Source organism: Sciurus carolinensis, chromosome 7 (assembly GCF_902686445.1).
Source record: "Sciurus carolinensis chromosome 7, mSciCar1.2, whole genome shotgun sequence".
NCBI lineage: Eukaryota > Metazoa > Chordata > Mammalia > Rodentia > Sciuridae > Sciurus > Sciurus carolinensis.
The window spans coordinates 104,201,691-104,227,102 of record NC_062219.1 but is presented as its reverse complement, the minus strand read 5'-3'; the positions used below and the strand labels follow the sequence as shown (position 1 = coordinate 104,227,102).

The window sequence follows — 25,412 nt, the reverse complement described above, 5'->3', positions numbered from 1 at the left end:
GTAATCTAAAGAATGAAAAAAAAAATCAAAATATTACTAGTATAGGAAACACTGCATTTGAACATAAGCTAGGATTTTCCCATATCTTCCTCCCATATGTATTATTATAAATCTCTATTAACATTGTCAATGACATGACTAGATTTAATCACCAAAATGTTGCCTTGGAAATAAGGAACATGCTTTTCTTTTCCCTTGAAAATAATAGCAAAAACAATGATGGTAGAAAAAAATCACAATAGAAATTATAAAATATTTCAAATTGAATAATGAAAATTTTAACATACAAAATAAGTGGAATGTGGTTAAAGTATTACTTCTAGGGAAAGTTATAGTGTTCAATATTTATATAAGAAAGAACTGCTTAAGAGAAATGATCTATGGTACACTTGAAGAATTTGAAAAAATCATCTAAAATACATGTTGATAATATTACCTTGCATACTTATAATTTTCTAAGGAAGTGGATCTTAAATGTTCTCACACAGAGATGCACACACATACACACACAAGATAAGTGTTGATGGATGTTAGTTAACGTGATAATGAAAATCATATCACAATGTGTATGTATCTGAAAACATCACATTGTATACCCTAAATATATACAATTTTTTTGTCATTTATACTTCATTAAATCTGGAAAAGAAAGGACCAACATATCAAGAGTGAAAAAAAAAAAAACAATTCAGAAAAAGAGCACAGCAACCTAAAATAAGCTAAAGTAAGGAAATAATAAATTTGACAGCACAAATCAGTGAAATTAAAAAGAAACAACTACCACAACAAAACAAAATAAAACAAGAGAAAGTTAACAAAGTTTTCTTGGCAAATATCAACAGACCAATTAAACTCATACTAGACTGATCATTAGGAAAAGAAAAAGAGAGATTACAAATCACCAATTACAGTAATGCAAGGATTATTATTACAGATACCACAACAGAGGAAAATTTAACATCATAAACTTTATGCCAACAAATTTAACAATGTAGGTGAAACAGATTTCTTAGAAACTGACACAGGATGAAACAATTTTGAATTGTTCTATGTCTCTTAAAAAATGGACTTATTAAACTGAATGCTGAATTATTCATTTAAACAAAAATGTAATTATCATATCAAAAAGAATTGTCATTTTACACAATGTGTTTTCTTTCTATGGTCCTATAATATGATGATACAGATTTCAATTAAGAATTGTCTTCAAAAGCATGGATCCAGTTGAAGGAAACTCACTCAATGATCTTGGTGACCACGGAAATTGTACTTTGAGACCCTGATGACCCATTTCAATTATAGTTTTATCCTTTTCCAAATGAGATAGTTAGTTGACCTTTCCTTGTGGAAAATCCTTGAACCACACTAATTGTTCTTTTCTAAATTTTAGAGTTTACTCGTTTCACAATGTTTTTTAGCCATCATGATATCATTGATTACTCAATCACATTCCACCCAGTTTTATACATATCTGGTTTCTTTATACATCTCTTCTTTCTACCTGTCATATAAGAGATACAATGTCTTTTAAATTGACCTCTATGGACTGCTACACTCTTAGATATGATTCTCAATCATTCTCTGCTACTAGATACCTACATGTAATTTGATAACTCACATAACCAAAGTAGGCATCCTCATCCTTATGGGATTATTTCTCAAGGTGACAGCTATAGCTCATGCTTAAATTACAACAAAGATTAACATCTTATCTCAAACAGATGCTCCTTAATACATATTAGCTGATTATCATGGAATATTCTTTTAAAAATTCCTCTTGTTCTGTTATTCTTTCTAGGCATCTAGTGATAAGATTATTCCATAGCTCAACTATTTTTAAGACAATGCAAAATAAAAATAATAATCAATAATATCACAAATTTTATTGTATAGTCCCCTAAATTGATGCTTAATACATGACAACTCAATACTGTAAGAAATTCAACTCTTCTACGAGTTCATAGGATGAAAATTATGCCTGGCTATATTTACATGAATTTTCTTCTGTTCTTGAATCACATTAATTTGTCCACAATAGATTTTAACAGAGTGTTTTTGGAATCACTCATTCATTTATTAAATAAATATACATGGAGGAACATGAATTTTTTCCATACTTACATTCCTGTTCACAGGAGCATCCTAAGGCTAAAATAACAAAAACCAGTTGTTTATATTATGAGTCAAGTACTCTTTTGGAGTAACAAGGTAAAGGCACTATACATGTGTGCACACACACGCCTTCAAAGATATCCACTGAAGAAAAGTTCTTTTAATTTTTTTTCTTATTTTTCCAATTCCACCCAGAAGCTAGTTCACCATAAAGTCTAGTCACCCAAGCCATATCTTCCCTCAGGATCCAAAGCCTCTATTAATCTATTCAGCAGTGACACTGGATGGAGAAGAATGGGGCTGACCCTCTTTGTGGGAGACTGGACTTAGAGATGGCAAGCTCTCGAGAGGGAGAATAAGAGAATGAAGGAGAGAAAGGTTTGATTTAGGAAGAGTTAGAGTTTTGAGGTGAGCATTTGAGAGGGCACAATCTCTGCTGAAGGTGTGTGTAGTAACACACATGTACACTCTGAAGAGTCTAGCTTGGGCCTCAGGAGTAGGGTAACATACTATGAAAAGTCACACATCTTCATAACTCATTGGAGTTTTGTGTGAGTTGGATTATAAGATCTAGAAACTGAAGTAAGGATATGAATAGATATTCACTGGGGTTCCATGTATATGTTTAACCAGAAAATAGGAAGATTTTGTTACCTCATAACCTCTCTCTTTGATAATAAAGACCTAGTTACCTTATTGTCACTAGTAAGCATGGTGCTGGGACTAGGGATTTAGGCCAGGCATAGAGGGTTTTTCACATATGTGTTAACTATTTGCTTGCTTAAGCTTAACCAGTTACTTTCCTGACTTCAAAAAGGAATGAGTGCAATGCCAATTGCATACATTGCTCCCATCCTAATTTCTCCACCCCTCCCCTTTTATTCTCTTAAACCTCTGTGTATGAACATCTTCTGTGAAAGGACTAAAGCATTCTGATTTCTCCAACATTCAGTTGAAAATTTACCACTATGACCTTCACTAAATAGATGATTAGTGCCTGTGGTAGTTTATTTTCTATTGCTAATAACACAATACCATGGACTGGATAAATGATTAAGAAAAGAGTTTTATTTTGGCTCATAGTTCTGGTGAAAAGTCTAGGAACCACTTCTGGGGAGTCTTGCTGGTAGAGTCCGGAGAAAGGCAGTGCTGGCATCACATGGTGAAAGAGATGGAGCATGTGTGAGTCCTCTAGTCTCTCTTTTTATAAAGTCACCATAATTCAACATCCTAATCACCACTCAAAGGCCCCAACTCTAAACAACATGGTTGTATTAAGTTTCCACCTTAGTAATACCTCACAATCAGGATTAAATTTCAACATAAACTTTTGGAAGAGACAAACCATATTCAAACCATTACTTAAGCACAAAATTTTCAACAAACATTGGTTATAAAATATTCTCTCCATGCTTTCCTCCCACAAAACCAAGGACACACCCATTTTGAGCCAATGTAAGTATATAGAACAATTAAATTCATTCTTGGTTTTGATATTCCTGACAAAAGAATTGTTTTGCTATCCTAGGAATAACATTATGCAAAAGTCCTGTAATGAATAACAAATTAACTATGTTTAAGGCTGTCCAGGCTTGTGAAAGACATGGTATGCCTCTAGTCCTATGCCTCTCAGTAGTCAGAGTTGAAGTTTCCTTGACCACAGTATGAGAACAATGATGGAAAGTGACTTCCTCAACCTCATCATAAAGGAGATGAAACTACCCATGAGTAGTATTTACACACTGAGGATAGAGGGGAGGTTATAGTGAACACATCACTGTAGTTAACTAAAGAAGCTTCATTTTATAAAGGAAGATAAAACAGACAAAACCAATACATAGTCCCACCAAACAATTACATGGTCATCTGTGGAAATAGCCTACTTCTAGCAGGAACTTCTATGAGTTTTGACAATAAGGATTCAATCAAAGAAAATACTCTACATGGGTTGAAAATTCAGTTTTTTAATAAATAATTAAGTCTTGAATGTTATTGGGGCAAACCAGTCTGATATTCAAGATGAAATTGTGAAAGCTGTTAATATATAACTCAGAGCTTCCTAAAAGTGTACCAGGTGAAAAAAAGATGATGGTTGTATTTAGATGCAAGATAAAATTCTACAGATAAAGAATCCAAAAAAAAGAGACTGTGGTGGGAAAGTAGATGATTGACAGAGTAAGCTTCTTGACAGGCTAAAGAAGAACAGAGTCCAGAGTCCTTTCAAAAGCAAGTGGGACTGATATGTTGAAAGACTCCATCTCCCGTGGAGCAGATAGGAGAGAGAGTGAATGTATGAGGTTGAAGGCACCTTCGTCTGCTGGGAGACTTGCAACAAATCAAGGCATTAGCTGAAAGTCAAGAGTTAGAAGTGAAGCCAAGTGTTGGGGGGTTGAAAACTAGGGGCAGAAGGTTGGATGGAAAATTCGTGGTTTGAGAAAATGGTATAAAATAGTCATTATGGAAGAGGCATGAACTCAGTCTATCACACGAGGGAATCAGTTTATAAATGCAGACAAAAATTTATAAATCCAAATTTGGATTTGTATAAATGTTCAGAATTGTTTAAAATGTAGGAAATTAAACCTTTTTTTCTCCTATATAAGCTGCAATATTCAAATAAATTTTCACGGGCTAGCATTTATGGCACTGTCACTTCAACACTGCATCTCCTTCACCTCTTGCTTCATTCTTACACCCTAAGACGTATTCATATCATGTTGTGACCTAGAGTCTTGTTCCTGTGTGCCACAGCACTGGGTAAGACAACGCAGATGTTCAGTAGTAATTTCATATAAAAGCAATTGTGAACCATAAAAATAACACCCTATTAAACCCAAGTCAAACGTGTATCTAAGTCAACTTCTCCCTTAGCCAGATTAAAAAAATGCTATGGTCAGTCCATTGTTACCTAACCCTTTAGCACTTACGATGAAGGGGAATGTAGAAATGAAAGAGAGTATAAACTTAACTAACTTTAGCTAAAATATCTTAACTTTAAAGATTTTTACAAAAACAGATTCATGCAAACACATTGCTAGGACTCCTTTAGGATTTTTGAAAGGGATTCGTGTAAATGAAGACCCTGAAACCTAAACTGCATCATCTTCATGGCAAGTTGGTCTGTTTTGTGTGAAATGTGAGCCATTGCCTTCGACAGCCTAGTAAAGGCATGGACAAGTAGGATGACAGGTTTGCTCAGGGCTGGGGTTATGCCCAGCAATTAAGAAGAAAAGATAAAGGGTCACAGTATTAAATGTATTTATGAAAGAACTAAAAGGAAGCATAGATCATTGTAGTTGCTTAAGAAGGGAAATGAAAGGGTGGGTGCTTATATATGTGAGAAAAACATACATCTAACTGGGTTAAAGAACAAATAAAGGACTTTCGAACAAGTAAACTAGAAAGACACGAGTTATAGTTTGAAAGCAGGATACCTGAGTTCTTGATTTTGAAGGTCAGCAGTGACGACAATTTCAATGCTATCACTGTTTCAGTGAGTTATAAATGCTGTGAAGAAAAAAAATATCCCTGATGAAAACAAAAAAAAAAATTAAAATGATAATCTTTATTAAAAGCTTCTCTGTGTCAGTTATTCTTCTAGAGAGGACCAAAAGATGAGTTGAGCACTGAGAGTCTGAATATACAAACAAAATGATCATACCATATAATAGAAAGACAAATCTCAAACTCACCATCTATAGGGACCCGTTTAGTGAGCCACCCCATTAACAGCAGCAACCAATACAAGAACGGTAAATAATAACCCCTGTATATCCAGTACTTGTTTAATAACTGCAAATTGCCCTAATTTTCCTAATAATTTACTGTTTTTTTCCCTAGTTTCCAACTTAGTTGATTCTAACAAAATATGCACCCTTAACCAGTCATACCAGATGCCCTATTTAATTGACTCACATACAGCTTCCCAGATCAACAACCTCCTTTCAGGGTGCACCTGAAGCCCTCTCTCTTCTCCACCATAAAGTCTTCTCTCTATACCTTTGAGCATTTGTGAAGATAAGTGATGGTGACCAACTCCCTTGTTATAGCAAGTTCAGGTTAAAACGCTTGTGTTTGTTCTCCTTTGAATGGTCTTTGTTTATTTCCAAAGCAGTCAAGGTTTCAGCCAAATTATCCACCTTGATATGAATCATAACAGAGTTAGAGTGAAGAAAACAGTGATCCTGTCCCTATGATCAGGGAATAAAGAGCAAGTCCTACTATGTGAACATAAGTCATGGGAAGTAGAGAGTGTAGGTGGCAAACCAGATGGTGGCAGTTTTGGAGATGCAGGGGTTTTACCTAACAGGTAAAACTCACAGCTGTGAACATCAAAGGAAACTCAAGGTCTGATGATGTGACTTGAAGAGGCTTTAAAGGGAGTGGCATCTTTATAAGAAAGTTAGGTTCCAGCAGAAGCAAAAGGGTGAAAAAAAATGCTCTTTGAAGTTAAAGAAGATCATGTTCATTCCAGCTTCAAAATTCCATGCAGCACTGAGATCAAATTTTGGAAGAAGGAAGTAAAATGTTAGATGGGGTCCTGAACTTATCAGGAAAGAGATGTGCATTCTGGAGATGGTAGGAAGCGGGTGACAGAGTGTTCAGAAAAGCACACTGCATCCTTACATTAAGGGTGGTATAGAAACAATGGGATTTCAGAGGGGATCTGAGGGCTCATGCAGTTTTTGTCCATGGAGAGCTCTGAGTTACTGGTTAAGCAGTTTTATATGAAAGGATGGTGGTCACTCCAAGGTTTTTTCAGCCAATATAGAATGGTTGCTTAGCAGAAATATCTAACAGGAAGTCCATAGACTAATGGTGTGGAACCTGGAATGGGCACAGAATGGGACAGGCACAGGAGAAATCTTGATTGCATAACAAGAAGCCCACACAGCACGAGGTTAGCAGATCTTTCCTGCCTGCCTGCCTTCTTTCCTTGCTTCTTTCTTACTGTTCTTGCCTAAACCCTCTTATCTAAAACCTCTTGATAGCAAGTTTAATGATTCTTAGTTCATAGATTTAAAAAAAATTGAGTCATAGTGATTCTGATCCAACATACTATTTAGTAGTAATAATGAGGTAGAGGAGGAAGGAAAAAAACATGTTTCTAAACTTCTTTCTACATATACCTCTGGCAAAATGAAATGTAATCTAAGAAATTTCCCTTTGGATTGCATTTAGACATGAGGTTCTAGTGTGATGACTGACACTATGAGAGAGGGCTACAATCATTAGGGCTTTTCTGTACCATATATCAAGAAGCACACATGGAAAGAACTTTGGTTATTGCCAAAATCACATATTTGGTGAGAGCTCATTTTTTTTCCTATATTATTATTTGGCTTTTTAAATAAATATGTAAAAGGAGTATTAAAATATAGCCACAAATATAAGAAGGTTGACAGTAGAAAAATGATCATCAAGTAATCTTTATAATTCAGTTTTGCAGCCTAACTTGGAATCCTGTTCTTCATAAATTATACCAGGACTTTTATTTTTATTTATTATTTACTATTGTTTTCATTTTATTTCTCCAGGACTTACCAATGATTAGGTTATGGGGCAATTTGTTTATCAGTATCTTACCATTCATTCTCCAATGTTATCTCTAGAGTTAATCAACCTTAGCATTTCAAATTTTGGCAGGGGGTAAAACTAATGCACATGTAAGCAGTCCATTGGTGTCGACCTTCATTCGGCAGAGAGCACACATAGTGACTACTTAGGTACTCTTAAGAGACGCTGCACACAGAGCCAGGCAGCCTCACAGTTCAGTTCTCCAGTCCTAGCTGGTACGAGCTCATGGTGACAGTCTCACGTCATTTCTAACTTGTGTTTTGTTTTTTCTTCCTGCAGATTTCTTTCCCTCCTGCTTTTCTCGGTTGGAAAAAGTTTAGTTTTGAGTAATGATTATCTTTCTCACTTGTTTTTGTCGTTTCTTTTCCCACTCTGCCAAATGGCCTTATCTGCCAGTCACAATTTTTGTGGTCTGCAATTCTGATCACTTTTAAATGAAACCCATGCTGGCTTTGGTAATCATAATGTCATTTACAATTTACCACTAAACACATTTATTCAGTTAGTAGCACACTGGAGAAAGAGAACTCCATATGAACTCACCGTGAAAGGCCTAATCTGATTATTTCCTCATGAAAATCCAGGCAGGGGTGCTTGTAAGAGGGGCTGAGGGAAGAAGGAGAAAAAGCAAGGTCTGACCACAGCTGACTCTGATAATCAATGTGAACAGATAAGTGATCCAGCCTGTCAGAGCAGCCGCCCCGTCACCCCAGGGCATTCTTCTCAAAAAGGCAAGAGTGGACAGCACTTAATGAATGCTGAGTGACCAGTGAGCATTGGCTTGGCATATGCTATTGCATTCAAGATGGACAAGAGCAGTGATAAAGTCCAGAAGCTCTTCTCTAATGGGGGAAATTAGATGAAGCAGGTTGTATTTGTGTGTGCATGTGTGCACATGAGCACTCACTCTGGTACACTTCACTTTCCTGGACATGGAATATGCTCAGTCCACCTTTCCCTAGACTGGAAACCATAGACCTAAAAACCAAGAAAGGAGATGAGCTAGATCTGTCTGGAGGAGAAGGAAGGAGAACAGGGGTGTGTGTGAGTGTGTTTGTACTGTACACTCAGGTTGCTTCCAGGGTTCTAGCAAATATTAACTTTGTGTCAATATTTGTCCTTCCTGTCGTGAAATGAGGATTTTCCACCTCATTTCACATTTGAAAAGAAAATATGCCAAAGGGGTCGTCTTTGCTAGGGAAAAAATTAAAAGAAAAGAAAAAAGAAAGAAACTACTTCTATTTTTTATTTAGAAAAATGGATCAGAAGGAAAGAAAAAACGTCTTTTTAAAATAAATGTTTTGACTCAAAGGCACATAGAATCCTTCCATCTTCCCATTTTCAACAAAAGAGAAAAATTTATATGTTTAAAATTGAATGAAATACATCAACATTAATGATTTTTTTTCCTCAAGGTTAACACCACCATTTCCCTCAATAATATTTCTTTTAGCTATTTGGTGATACATTTCACAATTTGTGGTACAGTAAAATATATGAGATTTTGACAAAAGCAAAACATCTGATCATTCTCTTACTTTCAAGAAATGAAATCATTTACAATTCTTTTCTGTCAAACAACATTTACACCTCATTATTTCTAATTTAACAAATATAAATCGGCACAGAACAAATAAAATGAAGACAGGTTGAATTTATCCCATCTATAGATGTTGTGACAGATCCTCAGGCTGTGAGGAGTGACACTCTGAAATCTCAAAGCTGTGCTTCTCAGTACACCAAGTGAGTCAAAGAGATCTTCAGACGAATTATTTTAAAAAATATGTTTTGGCCATATTAGTAATGATAGAGTAAAACAGCCTACATTTTCGAAATGAGGAAAGCTGACTAAATATTATATTCTCAACAACTTCCAAAATAATAGGTAGAAGTTATATTTGTAAAGTGAAAGTAACTGGAAGTGATGATCTTATGCATAATAGATTCAATGCAGATGACAGGAAGCACAACTTTGTTAAAGTCTGGAATTAGAGGTCTTCAAAGTCTATTGAGTGACCATAGTATGAAATCTCTAGTTATTACAAGTGATATTCAGGTTTACTCACATTCATAAATATAGAGTGTTAACTGCATATATATATATATATATATAGTTATTATTATATGTAATCTAAGTGTGATTATAATAGTAATTATTATAAGTCATTTGCGAAATATAAGTTCAGTAGGTTGAAAAAATACAACATGTATTCAAATTTTTAACTCCTGGATCTTCAAAATAAATGCATTTCTAGATTGGTTTTCACAATTTGTTACACAGTGGCACTTGAGTAGTCAGTCACCTCTGGCACCATTCTCAGCAAGGACAATCACTCTAATACCTAGTGACAGTTCAGTAAAGTGTCTTTCAATGCTCTGGGGTCCTGAAACACCCACGTGAGAAGACAGTTCTAACAGACTGAAGATGATGTGCAGTTAACCGGAAGTTGCTGAATGTGGGGTGCACACATCTACAGGTATGAAAGGGGCTGGTAGCCTCAGAAGTTACAGATAATAACATCTGTCTCAACACTGTGCACAATCTTATCAAAGTTCTGTACTTAGCTCCGTTTTCCATGGGGACACATTTCCACATGAATCTAAGAGAAATGGAAAACCACATAAAATCAGTCATTTCATGAAATGCAGGGTGCCAGGACTCCTGCCTTCACTAAGTTCTCATGGGTGTTTCTGAATATTTGCTATCTTTTAATAAAAGTGTTAGTTTGAGAAAAATGTTGATCAGGAAATAAAAGTAAGTAATGAATGATAAGGAGGAGTGAGTGCCAGATTGGTTCATATTTATAGACAACAGACTTTCTTCTGACTCATCCATTTTCAATTTGGGTTTTATGTTTCTAAATTAAATAAGTCCTTACTTTTCTTGATGAAAGACCAGTGAAACAAATTCCAGGGAATATTTTATATATTTTTCACTATGTTGAAATGTCATCATTAATATACTATTGGAAATAAATGTCTTTGAAAGTGCTATTGTATTTTTGTTATTTTGTTGTGATACCTGCAAATAACAGTGAATTTGGTCTCATTCATGATTTTTATTCTTTGACTACTACACTGAAACCAGCTGAGACAAATGCAAGTTCAGGAAATACAGCTTAGTGAGCAAAAGATCATTTTAGAGTTGGAGAGATTTGCATTGCATTCTGCCTCTGCTGCTTTCTAGTTGCAAAACCTTGGGTAAGTTATTTGTCCTCTCTCTGACTTAGTTTTCTCACTTGTCGAAGGCATTAATAACTGTACCCAGTTCATAGGCTGATGGAGAAGGTTAAATGGGAGGATACATGCACAAAGTCCACAGCAAACCTGTCAATACCTATAAATGGACCACCTACCATAATCAGAAAAGGAGTAATTTTAAAGCAATTTCACGCTTCCTTTTGTCATTTTTGGTTCTTTCCTCATCTTGAGCAACTAGTATTTACCTCACGGTGTGGAACAGCATGTATATGTGTTGCAAGCATTGTCATGAATTTTGACAAAAGAGGCAAATTACAGGTGAAAATCATAAGATTCTATGTTTTAGAAAACATAGGGAAAAGAGAAACACGTGTGTGCATATATATGTGTATGCATGCATGTGCATGTGTGTCTATAAGTAGAGAACTTATTTTATTTCATTTATGAAAAAAAACTTGTAAAATCCAAGACGATTTTCCATTTCATCTCTTCTTAACTTTTCCCTTCATTCCTTTTGCAGTTCTCTCCGCCCACCCCACCCTTTCTCTCCACCTCCTATTTCTCTTTTGCTGCAAACCTTGCCTGCCAACTTTAAACAAAGCAATGTTCATGGGTTTGTTTAAAGGCAGGACAGCCAACAGCATTCTTTACAAATAAGATCCCTGGCACACTCTTTCCCCAGAATGATAAACTTATCACCTCTCCAGCCCTCGTTTTGAAGCAGTGGCAGTAATTTCTGCTGGATGCCAAAACTGAAATGGATGTGACTGTGCCACGGCCTGCTCTGAGCTGTGGCTATAATGAGATTTGAATGGGAAGCCCCGGACACAATAAATCTGCGCCATATGTGACCATTTCCTGTGTCAGTTCCTTTCTCATAACCAGTGGAGACTTTTTTTCCCCCTCTCATGACCCCACACCATGACTCTGAAATCTTTCATGGCTGCTTATGGGCCTCAGGCTTTTTACAGCAGTTGTATAAATAAATGAATTTGACAGCAAACATCATAACAGTTAGCAGTAATGTGTGTTCGCCACAAGTGCCTATACCGCTCACTGGAGAAATGGCAGAGGAAACAGCTTGTTTTGTTACCTAAACAAAAGTAGTTTCATTTGACAAGTGGTGAAAGAATTAGTCAAATTAACTTGAAATCCACTAGGACTATTTTTGCCAATTCTCCCTGCCAGGGAAATGTTCCCAGCTCCTCAGTGACCGTGACTCACGGGAGATAAATTTCCCCCCTTTATTCTGAGATAAAGATCTGGACTGGGAATACAAAGCCTCTGCCTGATATTTTATATTATTCTTCTTTGCAAGTCAAGACTGTCATGTATGGGAACTCAGGTACAGCAAACAGTTTCCAGGGAAGCTTGTGGCAGAAAAACCAAGCCAGATATTTCAGGTAAAGAGCAAGAGAAGTGTCAGTAATGACCCAACTCCCTGATTACCTGTTGACAGCAAACTGAAGCTTTTGAGTTCTTTTCCTTTCACATTGACTTTATTCAAAAACAAAAATGTGTACACCAAAATTGCCTAAGTAAAAGGAATTAACAGTTGGGTGAGGTGGCACACGCCTGTATCCCCAACTGATAGGAACGCTGAGGCAGAAGGATTACAAGTTCAAGGCCAGCCTGGGCAACTGAGCAAGACCTTATCTCAAAAGAAAAAAAATTAATAAACTTAAAAAGGGGTTGGGGATGTAGCTCAGTGGTAGAGCGCCCCTGATTTCAATCCCTAGTACTTCAAAAAAAGGAGGGGTTAACATTTTCTCTGTCTTCATAGTTTCCAGTAAAATGAAGTTGCCAATATTCAGTGAACTTCTGATCAATTTAAATAAGCACAAAAGGAACCTAGATTCTGCTCAGTTGTACGCATTGGTTGTTTGTAAGATCTTAAGTATCTCCCCCACCACTGGCATCTGAATGCCATGCCCTTTGACCCTGCTGAGAGGATGATATAGCACAGTGGTTACTCTCATGACTTTGGGTCTATGGACTGTGGTGCAAACTGTCTGCATTTAAATCTTGACTTTGTTACTTACTTTCTTTGTGACTTTAGTCAAGTAACTTAACCTCACTGTGCCTCAGTTTCCTCTTTTACAAAGAGGGAAGCTTAAAGATGTGATATTGTCTTGGTCTATTTCTGTTGCTATAATACCCCAAAATGGGTGTTTTATAAAGAAAAGAGGTTCATTTAGCTCACAGTTATGGAGGCTGGAAGTTCAAGATTGAATGGCTACAACTGCTCTGTTTCTAATGAAGGTCCCATGATACTCCACATGTGGCAGAAAAATGGAAGGGCAGGTTTGTATAAAGAGAGGTGGGAACAAAGAAAGCCACTGCCCTATAATATAATTAACACACTCTTTTAGAAACTACATTGTTCTTTTCATAAAGCAGAAGCCCCCATGACTCAAACACCTCTTGAAAGACATCTCTCTACTCAATACCATTACATTGACAATCAAATACCAACATGAGTTTTAGAACGAACAAACCATATCCAAAACATAGCAGGTAACACACTCGTAATGTAGATGTGGCAAATGTATTCCAAAAGGCTCAGAATAGTTCCTGTCACAAAAAAATCTGTTATTATACCAAACAAAGACTTGGAAAATAGTATCTCTAGCAATATTAGATCTCTTTTCTGTGACAGCTTGACACTGGCAATGAAATTTAAAACTTTGGGGGGAGAAAATCATAATAGTACCTTCATTTAAACCAATGACAATTTAAAGGTATAGTAAAACACTACTTGAATCAAAGACTTCATCTAGACCCCAGCGTATTTTTAGATGAAGGTTATTTTCATTCTTTTTAAGGTGGTACTCTTTGCCATGACTCTAGAGTCTTCTTGGAGTCAACAGAAATATCACTGGTTAAGGGGACAAATGTCAAGATCTCCCATTAACTCATGAATTATAATTCACGTATGTGTTCTGATCTCTGCTTTTGCTTTAACTTTTTTATTATGAAAACTGGCTCACAAAGTGTATTTCTTACATGAGCATATATAAAAAAGTACCTTAAAATTTTGGAAGGCATGGATTAGAATCAATATGAACAGATATTTCCACTCATAGAGGTATACACAGATATTCCTACTTTCATCATTTTGACTAACAACGAATCCACTTGGATATACTTTTTCCCATAGCTAGTTAAATAATGGGTAAAATCAGAAATACTAATGAATTGAGCTATGCAAAGATAAATGAAATATTAAAATTTGACTCAGTGCAATGCCAACAAATCTTATTCAAAGGAGTCCCAATGTGAATTTAATAAAACTATGACGGACCTGGATGGGACAAAATATATAGTTAAATGAGTTGGTTGTGATTGGGAGATGGAGGCCTGCTAGAAAATCAGATGCAGAAGTGGCACCCTTGTGGCAGGACAGGTTTAAGTACAACTCTATTTACAGTAAAATCAACTGCAAGTTCCACCTTATCATTGCTCCCCAGGTATAAGCTACTCTGCAACATCTAAGAAATTAGATATTGGTTTGTGAGAAAAGAACTTTTTCCCTGAAACAATTTCACTGTGTGGACTGTTATCTGATAAATGCCTCACTTGCTACTTCCAAATCCTTTCCTAAGTCCTGCTTCTAGGATGCTTGACTTACCTTAAGATTCCCAAAGGTGAAGATTTATGACTCCAGATATCTACCTCAGAGAGCCACCAATGCTGAATAAACACAGGATGAACAGTGTCATCTCTGATTGGCCAGCCACTTCTGCTGCCTTTTAACTAGCAAGTTAACACTGTCGCCTTGTAAAGTCTACTCTTATCAGTTAAAGGAATAGCATAAAGAAATAGAAGAAAAAGACTAAATCTTCAACCAAGCATTGTGGGTCCATGAAAATAACTGCTCAACCATTACTTCATTATTTCCTCTGTGTGTGTGTGTGTGTGTGAATACATATAAGCCCAATCTAACTTCAGGAAGTGACAGTCTTGTACTTCCCTCTTAAGGTTGAACAGGATCATTAATCAGTCATTAACTGCTGAGCAGAGGTACGAAGTTTTCCTTTTGGACCATATAATTTAATTGAAAGGGTTGGCAAACTACAAGCCACAAGCCAAATCCAGCCTACTGGTTATTGTTGTCAATAAAGGTTTACTGGAACACAACCATCATCATTTGTGGATGTATCTTCACATGGCTGCTCTGGACTACAACAGGAAAAGCCGGAGAGTTGAGTAACTGCAACATAAACTGTCTACAAAGTTGAAAATAGGTACTACCTGATCTTTTACAGAAAGTGTTTGTGAACTTCTGTTTTACAAGTTTAAGTTTGTCTCTGATGCAGAGACCAGCAAAGTTAGGAAGTAGAGGCTGATCTCTTACCCTGGATCCCTGCCAACCATAGACATAGCAAAAAGCAAGCCAGAAATAGAAATTTGCTACTGTACTCTATTGAGGTTTGCAGGTTGTTAATTATGGCATCCTAAATCCTAACCTAGCCTACCCTAGTGGATGGAGTTTATATGCTATATTGTGATGTACCTTTTTTTTCTGAGCATATGTAGTACATTCTTCATTATGAAAGGGAGCAAAAAGTCTAAGAGATTGTTTTCCTCTTTTTTCTTTTTTTGTCATCAGGAAACCTAGCATGAAGAAAGATTGTGTTTAAGTTCTCTTTCAACATTTGGACTGAAACTTTTCTAAACACAAATTTCCCTTACAGGATTCATTCCAATAGGTGCTTCATTTAATATCTGAGAATCAAGCTTTTCTGTTGAAACTCTTTGAAAGACAATTTCTATGAATCTCTGCAAATTTGCCTTCTTTGCTGTTGTGTTTATAAAGATGAAATTTCCTACAGGGCAGTGGTGAACTCCTGTAATTCCAGCGGCTTGGGAGGCTGAGGCAGGAGGATTGCAGGTTCAAAGTCAGCCTTAGCAACTTGACAAGGCCCCAAGCAACTTAGCAAGACCCTGGCTAAAAGAACAAACAAGGGCTGGGGATGTTGCTCACTGGTTAAGCACCTATGAGGTCAATCTCTGGTACTAAAGTAAAGGAAAGGAAAGGAAGGGAGGGGAGGGGAGGGAAGGAAATTTTCCTTAATACAGTACATCCAAAAATTATTGAAGTAATCAGAGGGAGATATTTTCATAAGCCCAGAATTGGCATGCTAAAGTCTTTCAGAATGAGTTTCTCACATTTGGGCTTCGACAGTTTAAATATGGGAGAAACATGCATACAGATGGCTGCACTTGCTCACTTTGCTATGTAAGATCTTTCCTTTTGAAGGAAAAATAAACAGATCTGTTTTCTGGCAGAACATGGTCCTTCAACCTCACAGAAGGGCCAGTTGAGAAACAGACTGCAGCTGATGCTGCTCTTTGGAAACAGAGAAATGGAGACCATGAGAGCCTCATGCTTTGTGCTCCTGGTAAAAGACAAAGCCAAGGGAGAATCTTGCCAAGAGAAGTGCTGTGATCTGATGAACAGAGACAAGTCTACAGTGTGAATTCCAACTTAGTTTCTTCCTACTCCTTGTGACCTTTGATAACTGACAGGTCATCGTCCACCTCAGTTTCCCTATCATGTACACAGAGCAATCTGTCTAGATACCTATCTAGCACGAGGAGATTGCATAACAATTAATTGTACAGATATGTGAGAAACGTGGTGGGAGGAAAGTGAATGGGAAGAGGAGGCCATCATCACCAAGCAGTCTACTCACTAAGGGTAATAAGTAGGCATCAGGAGGGAGAATGGTTGGAAACATTGGGAAATCAACCAGAAGCTGCTTAGTCAGTTCTACAAATCAGCCATCAGGATTCTTACAAATCTACCTGTTAGAATTCTTACCAATAGGGTGCTGAGCCAGGGGACGGCAGGCAAGTTATTCCCAAGTCATCTTTTAATTTTTATGACTCTTCCTGAAACCTGGTACATCACATCTGAGCAAGATATATGTTTTAAAGACAATTCAAAAGTCAATTTTGAGCAACGAAACATAGCCAGATTACAGAGATGCACAGTTGGCACTGAATATTTAGAGACAGAATAATTTATTTCTAACAAAGGATTTAAACAAATTATAAAGCAAAACAGTAATGGGAATTGTAAGAACAAGTACTAAAAGATTTATCTACAGATACTAATCAAACAACAAACATAATATGCAATCTCAAAATGGAAGAGAATATTTAAGCAAAATTTTAGTTATACTCAACCACTAATAAGAGTGAAAAATACTAAGCATCTGTGTACTATGGTCATGAAGGACTACTTCAAGATGCTCTCTTCAATTTTTATGAAACCTGATATAAACTCAGGAAATCAATAGTCACCATGGACATTATCTTCTAACCTTAGATATTTTATAAATTCTCGGTGACAGGGAAGGGAAAACAGAAAAGAATGTCATTTTCTAGCCTCACCATTATATAGTTTTGATATTTTAAAAACATTATTTTAACACTATTTTCGAGCATTTGCCATTATTCTGACAGTGAGCTAGACTTTGGGAATGTGGTGGTTAAAAATAAAGGAGAGATACCATACTTGCCTTCAGGAAGGAAGCTTAATTAAAATCACATTTATAGAAAAAAATTTGCCTTTGCTTTTTGCAACATTAAGCTCAGGAACAATTTGAGGGCAGACATCAGCCTTGCTCATCTTAGCATTCAAAGATTTCCCGTACATTCACTCCAGTACCTGATGCACACAGCAAAGGGAATAAATACCAAAATTTCTGGAGTGTATGCTATGTGACAGGTACTGTGAGAGTTATCCAAACATGAGTCATATTTTACTTAATTATCACAACTCACCAAGAGGTATGTTCTTTTGTAAATTATTTTTATTTTTTTATTTTTACAGATTGCATTTTGATTCATTGTACACAAAAGGGATAGAGTATCGTTTCATTTCTACAGTTGTACATGATGTAGATTCATACCCTAAGAGGTATGTTCTTATTGCTTCCATTTTCCAAATGAAAATGCTGGACTTCCCAGGTGCAGTGGCACATGCCTGTAATCCCAGCAACTCTGGAGGCAGAGGCAGGAGGATCAGGAGTTCAAAAGCCAGCCTCAGCAACCTAGTGAGGCCCTAAGCAACTTAGTGAGACCCTGTCTTTAAACAAAATATAAAAAGAACTGGGTATGTGGCTCAGTATTTAACTCCCCCTGTGTTTAATCCCGATACAAAGGAAAAAAATAAAAATAAAAATAAAAAGCACTGGACTTCAAGGACCCCAAGATGTCAGACTTAGAAGTTAGAAGCAGCCTAGTTCCCTGAGTCACCACCAGGATGACAGCTGCCAGGAAAGCCATCTGACCTTCCCCAGCCAGAGATGTTAGTGAGAGTTTTCTTTCATTGAACTACTGAGATGTGGGGATTATTTGTTAGCTGGAGTTAATAACCCTAGCTCACACATTATGCCTGTTTTATGTGAATAAATGAAGTAAAATTTTTAAAGTGAATAAGTATAGAAAGACAAAGATCAAATACTGCCAAGGTGCCCTTTAGTTGAGCAGCGATGCTAAGAGGCAAAGACAGGTGTCCTGACTTTCTGACTGAGGCTACATCTACCATTTAAGGAGGCTCCAAGAGCATCTGCAGGGCATTATCACCCTCACTCTGTGTCCTTGGAAGTTCATTATAAAGTGGCTACAGATGAGCTTTGCCCTCCTAGGCGTTCTTTACTTGGCGACCTGCTCAAAACTAATTTGAGAGCCCTTAGAGACTGCTAAGGATTCAGAGCTTCATTAAGGTCTCAAGCGCTCGAGCAGTGTATTGCACACCAAGAAACCAGCTTAGAAGCTACGAGCAGCTCGTTTGAACTTAAAAAACAACTTGGTAAAAGGGCAAGAGCATATTTGTAATTCCTAAGGGACAGTTCATGTGCTTTCCATTGGACCTGCTCTGTGTCAAAGGCCAATTTCCATCCATTATAATATACTAAGTTAGTTAAATGAATATTTTGTTTAGAAAAATTCACACACTGAGTCAAGAGCAAAATTGGACCATATCCATCACTGGGGAGTTTATCATTCCACCAACTACAAAATTCTTTTTGCTCAAATGCAAGGCTGATTTCCCCTGAAATACAGGATTTTCCAGATAAAACCAGCCACTGGTCTTTCAAGAATGGTTTTCGAGGTTAATAGGAGCTGCCTCCTGGGAAAATACTGCACCCCATAATGCATTTGGCTGAATCATTGGTGTCATTCAAATGGATAGGGGTAAGAGTGGGAGAATTCCTTCCTGTCCTCTGAGACGATCATTTTATACCCCAAAGCTTCAACCTCGTTTTTCTTAACTTAGGGCATAATTACAATGTTATTATTGGTCATAAAATTTTCCTCTCTTTTCTTTTTCTCTTCATCATTTGACTCCCTGACCTTCCTCAGTAGAGAAGTCTATGGGCTGATTACACGCTAAGTGCACAAGTATTTCCTTTTATTTGTCTTAAATTTTCCCACTATTAATTTCATTGAAAGCATACTTGTTCTCATATTATAAAACAGGGTAAAGAAAAAAGAAGAAAGAATTTTTTACTGTTTTGAAACTGAAAATGTATATTTGCATCTCCCAATGCTTCTAAGACTGTTCACTTTTGTTATCTCCCATCCAGAAGTCCTAACTGCATTTACACTGACCTGTGCATAGTTGGACTTTTAACTGAAGGCCCTTTCCCAATTACTTCCCTGTATTTCATTTTACTATCTTCCCAAGCAAGCTATACTTGTTCATCAACAAGAGTTGAAGTCTTCCAGTGACAGTGACCTCAGTGTTGTCCTAGGGACTACTACCAGGTCATGTTAGGACCTGGCAGGAAAAGTGATCAAGGGGAAGTCAATGGCAGGTGACTTGGCAAAGTGCTTGGAATAATGACTGTGTTATGGTTTCAGATTCTGACTTGCAACTGCATAGTTGGGTGTCTATTTAAGCATGATGAGACTCAATTTAGTCATCTGTAAAATGAAAAATAAAAAGAAGATACTATCTTTTATGTTGTTGTTATTAACACAGGAATGTCATTAGCAGGAGTTAACATTATTAGTTTAGATATTAGGACTAGGGGTGTCCCTCAGTGGTAGAACACTTGCCTAGTATGTGTGAGGCCCTGGGTTTAATCCCTGGCACTGCTTATTCAAACAAAAGTATACATATGTTGAAAGGTTTTGGCGGTATGGTGTGAGGGCTGGCAGATATGTCAGACGCTGAACAAAACTCACTATCAGGAGAACATGGCTGAACTTCCTATAAAGACATCTTGCCCCAATAGCACTTCTGTAAAACTTTTGATGTTGCTGCCTTACCCAGAATTCCATGGAAGTTCCATTCACCCATCCACATCCAATACTTCCTAAGCTTCTAAAAAGATTTTTCCAAAGCTCTTTCTTGCTGATTGCTGGCTGAAAGAATTCATTCTATAATTTACTTTCAAATCAACAGTGTTGTCATAGATGGATGGCAGATTTGGCCAACCACATCTAAATCTGACCTGGTCTGAATGTAGAATGGCACACCTGATTCAGGATGAAAATTTTTATGAATCATTGAGTCATGCTCCCCAGGTAAAGAAGAATGATTGCCCTTCTGATTTATATGTTCAATGGATTATACTTCATGATCTTTAAAACCACACCAAAAGCTTTGTCAGGGACCAGGGCACTTTACTTGTGACCTGCATCTGCTACTTCCTTTCCCAGTCACTTTGCTCAGTCCACTCTGACTTCCTGGCTGCTTCTCAAACACTTTGGGTATGTATCCCACTGTGGGCCCCTGCCAAGGCAGATTTCTCTGTTCCTCTCCCAGATGTCCATGTGACTCACTCCTTCTTCTACTTGACTTGAATGTCTCCTTCTTAGCAAGGTCAACTCTGATCAGTCTGTGTACACACATATGTTATGACCTCCTATACTGCTCTACATTTTTTTCTTTTGTTCAGAGTACTTACTACTTGCTAACATATTAGCTAACATATTTATTATGTGTCATACTTGGTCTTTCTCTCCTCAACAAGGGAAGCTCCATGAGGGCAGGGGTCTTCAACTAGTTTCCACAATTGAGAACCCCAACTACTGCCTAGAAAAATAGCAGGCACACAACAGACTATCAGTAAATATATATTAAATTGAATAAACTTAACACATCAATTTCTTTCCACTAATAATGCCCATATTTTTCTGTTTTGCTCACAATAAGTCTGAAAGTTAAGATGAATCTATGATCTACTTGTTCATAGCTAACCTTCTTTTATGCATGGAAATAGATACTACCGTTTCCAGTACCCCACTCTGACAAACAGCGGAATGAATGAAACATAAGCTAAGACAGTCACTAAGTTAGGCTTATCAATTTATTGAGATTACCTGAAAAAAAGAGTAACTGAAGATGAAGACTAGGGAATGATTTCAACAAGAACTGGAAGATAAAAGAGAAAAAGAAAACTTTACATTTGCTTGGAACCTTTTAAAATCTTAGACAATAATTTGAATTTCTGTTATGGTACATTAATAATAAATCTTTTTATGTTACAGACATATACATTATATACAGATATTAGCAAAACAATGAAAAATAGTACCTTTATTTCTATTTTACAAATGACTAAACTGAAGTTCTTATTGGTTAAATAAACATGGACACCCAGCAGTGGGGTCACAAGTCAGGATGTGAAACTGTCCCAGCCATGATCATTTCATGCTCTTTGCTACCATTTCAGCAGCCATCATTTGCCTTTCACAACAACAGTGAGAAAACAGTATAAGGAGTGATATTTACTTTTGCTGAAGTGAAATGCAATTTTCATACAGTTTATTTAGAACTTGACTCAAACTATAATGAATTAGCCAACACTAGGGGTCTCCTGACATCTGTAACCAATGTTCTGGCTGTGATATGCTGTTCTCTGTGTTGTCTATAAAAATTCTCACACAACGAGTAGGTTCATGAATGAATACACCAGTTAAGGTTTAACACTACAATCTCCAAAGTGATCTTGAAATTATTTTCATATTTTCAAACCATGTGCATTAATAATTGAAACATTTCAAATTAGAATATAGAAAGAATGACTAAACTCTCAGACTGCACTCCACAAATAGTATTGCCTTGAGGTCTATCCATTTGAATTAACCAAAAAATACCACTAATTAACTAGACTTAAGCAAGGGCTGGTGCTAGGCAATGTGACCTTTCTATGTCACATGTCACCTGGATTACACTTTCTCTCTGATGTACATGTCATTGGTCACAGTAGGTTTCTAGGATTTGACACTATGAATTTATTTGATGAAGTGTGCAGGAAGAGATCAGTTTGTTAATTTCTAAGCACAATCCTGAGCCATTATACTATAATGATTCTGCCTTCACTGGGCATATCAAGAGTTGGTTGTTTCAAGGACAAAATGATATGGTTTATTAAACACAACCCCATATTTGGGACAAGGAGACCTGAGTTCTACCAGCAGTTTTGCTAAAATTCACTGTTTTTAAACAAGTTGCCTTAGCTCTTGAAGTGTCAGACTCACCATTTGAAAAATGAGATTAAGTAAGCTATCATTGAGATTCCTTTCAGCCCTCACCACCAAAAGGATTTTACCTCTAATACATCACCAAGCTAGTACACATTCTTGTGGCCAAACCCTGGTCTTTTCATTTCTCAGGATCCCTCCATCTCCGGCATCCTAAACAAAATCCATCTCATCAAACAAACCTCTTGGGTTTTGTGTCTCTATGTTTATGCTCTTTTTGTGTCCATTCCTTGACTCCAATGACTTTGATCTCCATTCTCTTGGTCTCTCTCTGCTCCTTTCTTGATGGTTACTTCCTTCCTCATCCCTCCCCTGGCCTTTCCATCAGTATTCCAAGCCCCACCAACCTCTCATCCTGCCTTTGCCCATGTCTTCATTAAAAGTCTCCTGCGCTTGACAAAGCTGTGCATCTAATCCTTTTCCTTGGAAAGTTTAAGAATTCTTTAGACAATCACATAATTACACACACACACACACACACACACACACATACACACACACAAAACACAAATTGCTTTGACGACACCAAAACTACAGATTCCCTTTGACTTATGATGGAGTTATATCCTTATAAGACTATTGTAACTTCAAAATATCACAAGTCAAAAATGCATTAACATGCCTCACCTACTGAACTGCACAGCTTAGCAACACAGCGTGCTGTACAGCACTGATCCTTTCCACTCCTGACTGGAAGCTGTCCCTGCAGCAACCTACCCTCACAAAAGAGTATCCTATTGCACATCACTAGCCTGGGAAAAGATCAAAATTCAAAGTGCAGATCCAATGGAATGCACATGGATTTTGCACTAAGAAAACATTGAAAAATTATAAGTGGAACCACTATAAATTGGGGATTATTTGTACTTTATTCTCATCTCAATTTCTTATTCACAAACCATACCACAAACAAACAAACAACACTTGAGAACACTAGAGATTATTGACACTTTCTCCTTATGACCTTCCATGTCTAGAGTGATCACATAATTTATTGTCTAACCTACACACTTGGGGATGTGAGTGTTCTTGTTGTTATTCTGGGAAAGCATGTACACCCTTGGACTGTGCTGGGTGGAGTAGATGTATAGTCACATCACTTCTGACTTATAGAAAGCAATGCACAGCCCACTGTCTCTGAAGAAATGTCCTCACTCACAGCTTTCCTACTGGCAATAATTTCTTGGCTTCTTCCAATAGCACTGACTCTGGAGGACTGGAATTCTGCTAGAAACTTTGAATAACAACAAGTTCAAAGAAAACAAGCTAGCCAAACTTTTAAACATAAAATGAAGAATAAAAGAACAAGTTTTAAGGTTCTAAGTCTATTATAACCAATGGCAAGTAGATGAAGCTGAAGAAAAATGGACTTAAAAGTATTTAGTAATATTTCTTTAAATCAGCAGGATTTAAAGAACAGAGACCTCACTTCTTAGATTCTTTTCTATAAAACCCACAGTTTAATCTCATTGAAAACACTCATCTTGTTAAATAAACATTATCTAATGAACAAAGGATTTTCACAAAATCCTTTCATATCTTGTTATTCTGAAGTATAAATTAAAGCTTTTAACTTGTATTTATAATGCAACCTCAATCTCAACCTTTTAGCCCCTCACCATAGTATTTAATCCTGTTATTTCTGAAACATGAAGACCAAATTGCCAAAAGAAAATGGAGGAAAGTGAGAAGGGAAAGAAGAAGGGGGACAGGGAGGAAGAAAAGGAAAAACCTTAAAGTCCAGAGGTCTGTTAAATTGGTGGTATTCAAGACATAACATCTGGGTATCCAAGCTGTTTTTAAGGTGCATTTTTAGAGCTGTGCAGCTTAAAGCAATGCTGCATGCACTGAGTCTCAAAAATTGACACTCTTGACATGCTGAGAACATTTTCTTCAAAGGTTTTGAAAATGAAAACTGATGACTATCCCCTATCATTGATTTAAAATAATAACAACATGAGTATATGCAACTATGTTTAGGAAGCACATCAATTATAAATTTCCTGGTTTTGTAAAGGCAATAAGATGGATAAAAAAATTCTTGAGGCAACAGTGAAATTCTAGAATGGAAATCTTAATCACTTTCCTGCCTTATTTTCTTGTATCTGTTGTACACCTGGATGTGAAGAGCAGAAGTAAGACAGCAAAAGCCCAAAGTGAAATTATGAAGTAGAAACGGTTTGCCTTTGATGGTCCTTTTGGTTCTTAAAGAAACTTTACCCCTTTTGGGGGCTGAAAAAACAACAACAACAAAACTACCCTCTCTTCCTTTGAAGAAAGAATCTCATTTGAATTTCAATGAAAACGTGTTTAATAAGCTAGCAGTCCCGGTTTGCCTTTACAAGTTTGAACTTTTAAAATGTCTCTGGTTGTGGATTTAAAAGGAATTATAAGCACTAACTTTCAAGCCATGCTGTGAATTTTAGAAAGGAGTCTTTCCTGTGTCTATAAACCCATTAACACTTAAAATGCTAGTGTGAAGTCAGTTCTACTTTAAGCATTTGGCAACAATGGGTAGACACAAAGTCATTGGAAAATGGTAACTGGTCTGTGGACATTAGATGAATCATTGATCCCCTGAAGAGAAGGAAATGGGGCAGAAGCTTCTAGAAGATTACTCTTTAGGACAGCAAAGCAAGATTCATGACTGCCATCATGAACACCACCCAATTAAGCAAATTCTGTCCAAATGTCCAGAAAGGGATTCTCTATAGTCCTAAACCAAGATCTGAGATACTCAACCCTTTCTCCTCCATACTGTTTCTGGAATGACCCATGTTATAATCTTCTCCTGGTCCAAAGCTCTTATCCTATTATTTCCCATCTCAATACAATGAGTTTAAAAATTCAGAATTCAGAGGGAGAGGAACAAAACAATTGGATTTAATGCTCCCAAACCTTCACATTTAGTCATACAGCAGTTAATGAAAGGATTCCTGTACTAGAAGACTGGCAGTGAAACCCCAGAGTCCTACATAGCCCTGGAGAACTGTGGGTAGGAGCAAGAGAGC

The 25,412-nt window shown here is 36.9% G+C and overlaps 1 protein-coding gene across 11 annotated transcripts in view; it reads right to left on the bottom strand.

Annotated features, from left to right (window-relative positions):
* The window catches only part of Pkhd1 (PKHD1 ciliary IPT domain containing fibrocystin/polyductin), a 463,263-nt gene that overhangs the window by 63,054 nt on the left and 374,797 nt on the right, over positions 1 to 25,412 (bottom strand). Inside the window, exon 61 of one of the 11 annotated variants that reach the window (XR_007109415.1) lies at positions 5,547 to 5,619. The exons of 8 other annotated variants lie outside the window; for them this stretch is intronic. Coding sequence is in view for 2 of the 3 variants with exons in the window: in XM_047557748.1 (XP_047413704.1) it covers positions 10,237 to 10,289 (53 nt within the window). In the remaining variant the exon portion in view is untranslated. Of the gene's footprint in view, positions 1 to 5,546; positions 5,620 to 9,927; positions 10,290 to 21,240; positions 21,290 to 25,412 lie in introns of those variants that run through there. 2 more of the 11 variants (XM_047557748.1, XM_047557749.1) reach the window with 2 other exon arrangements.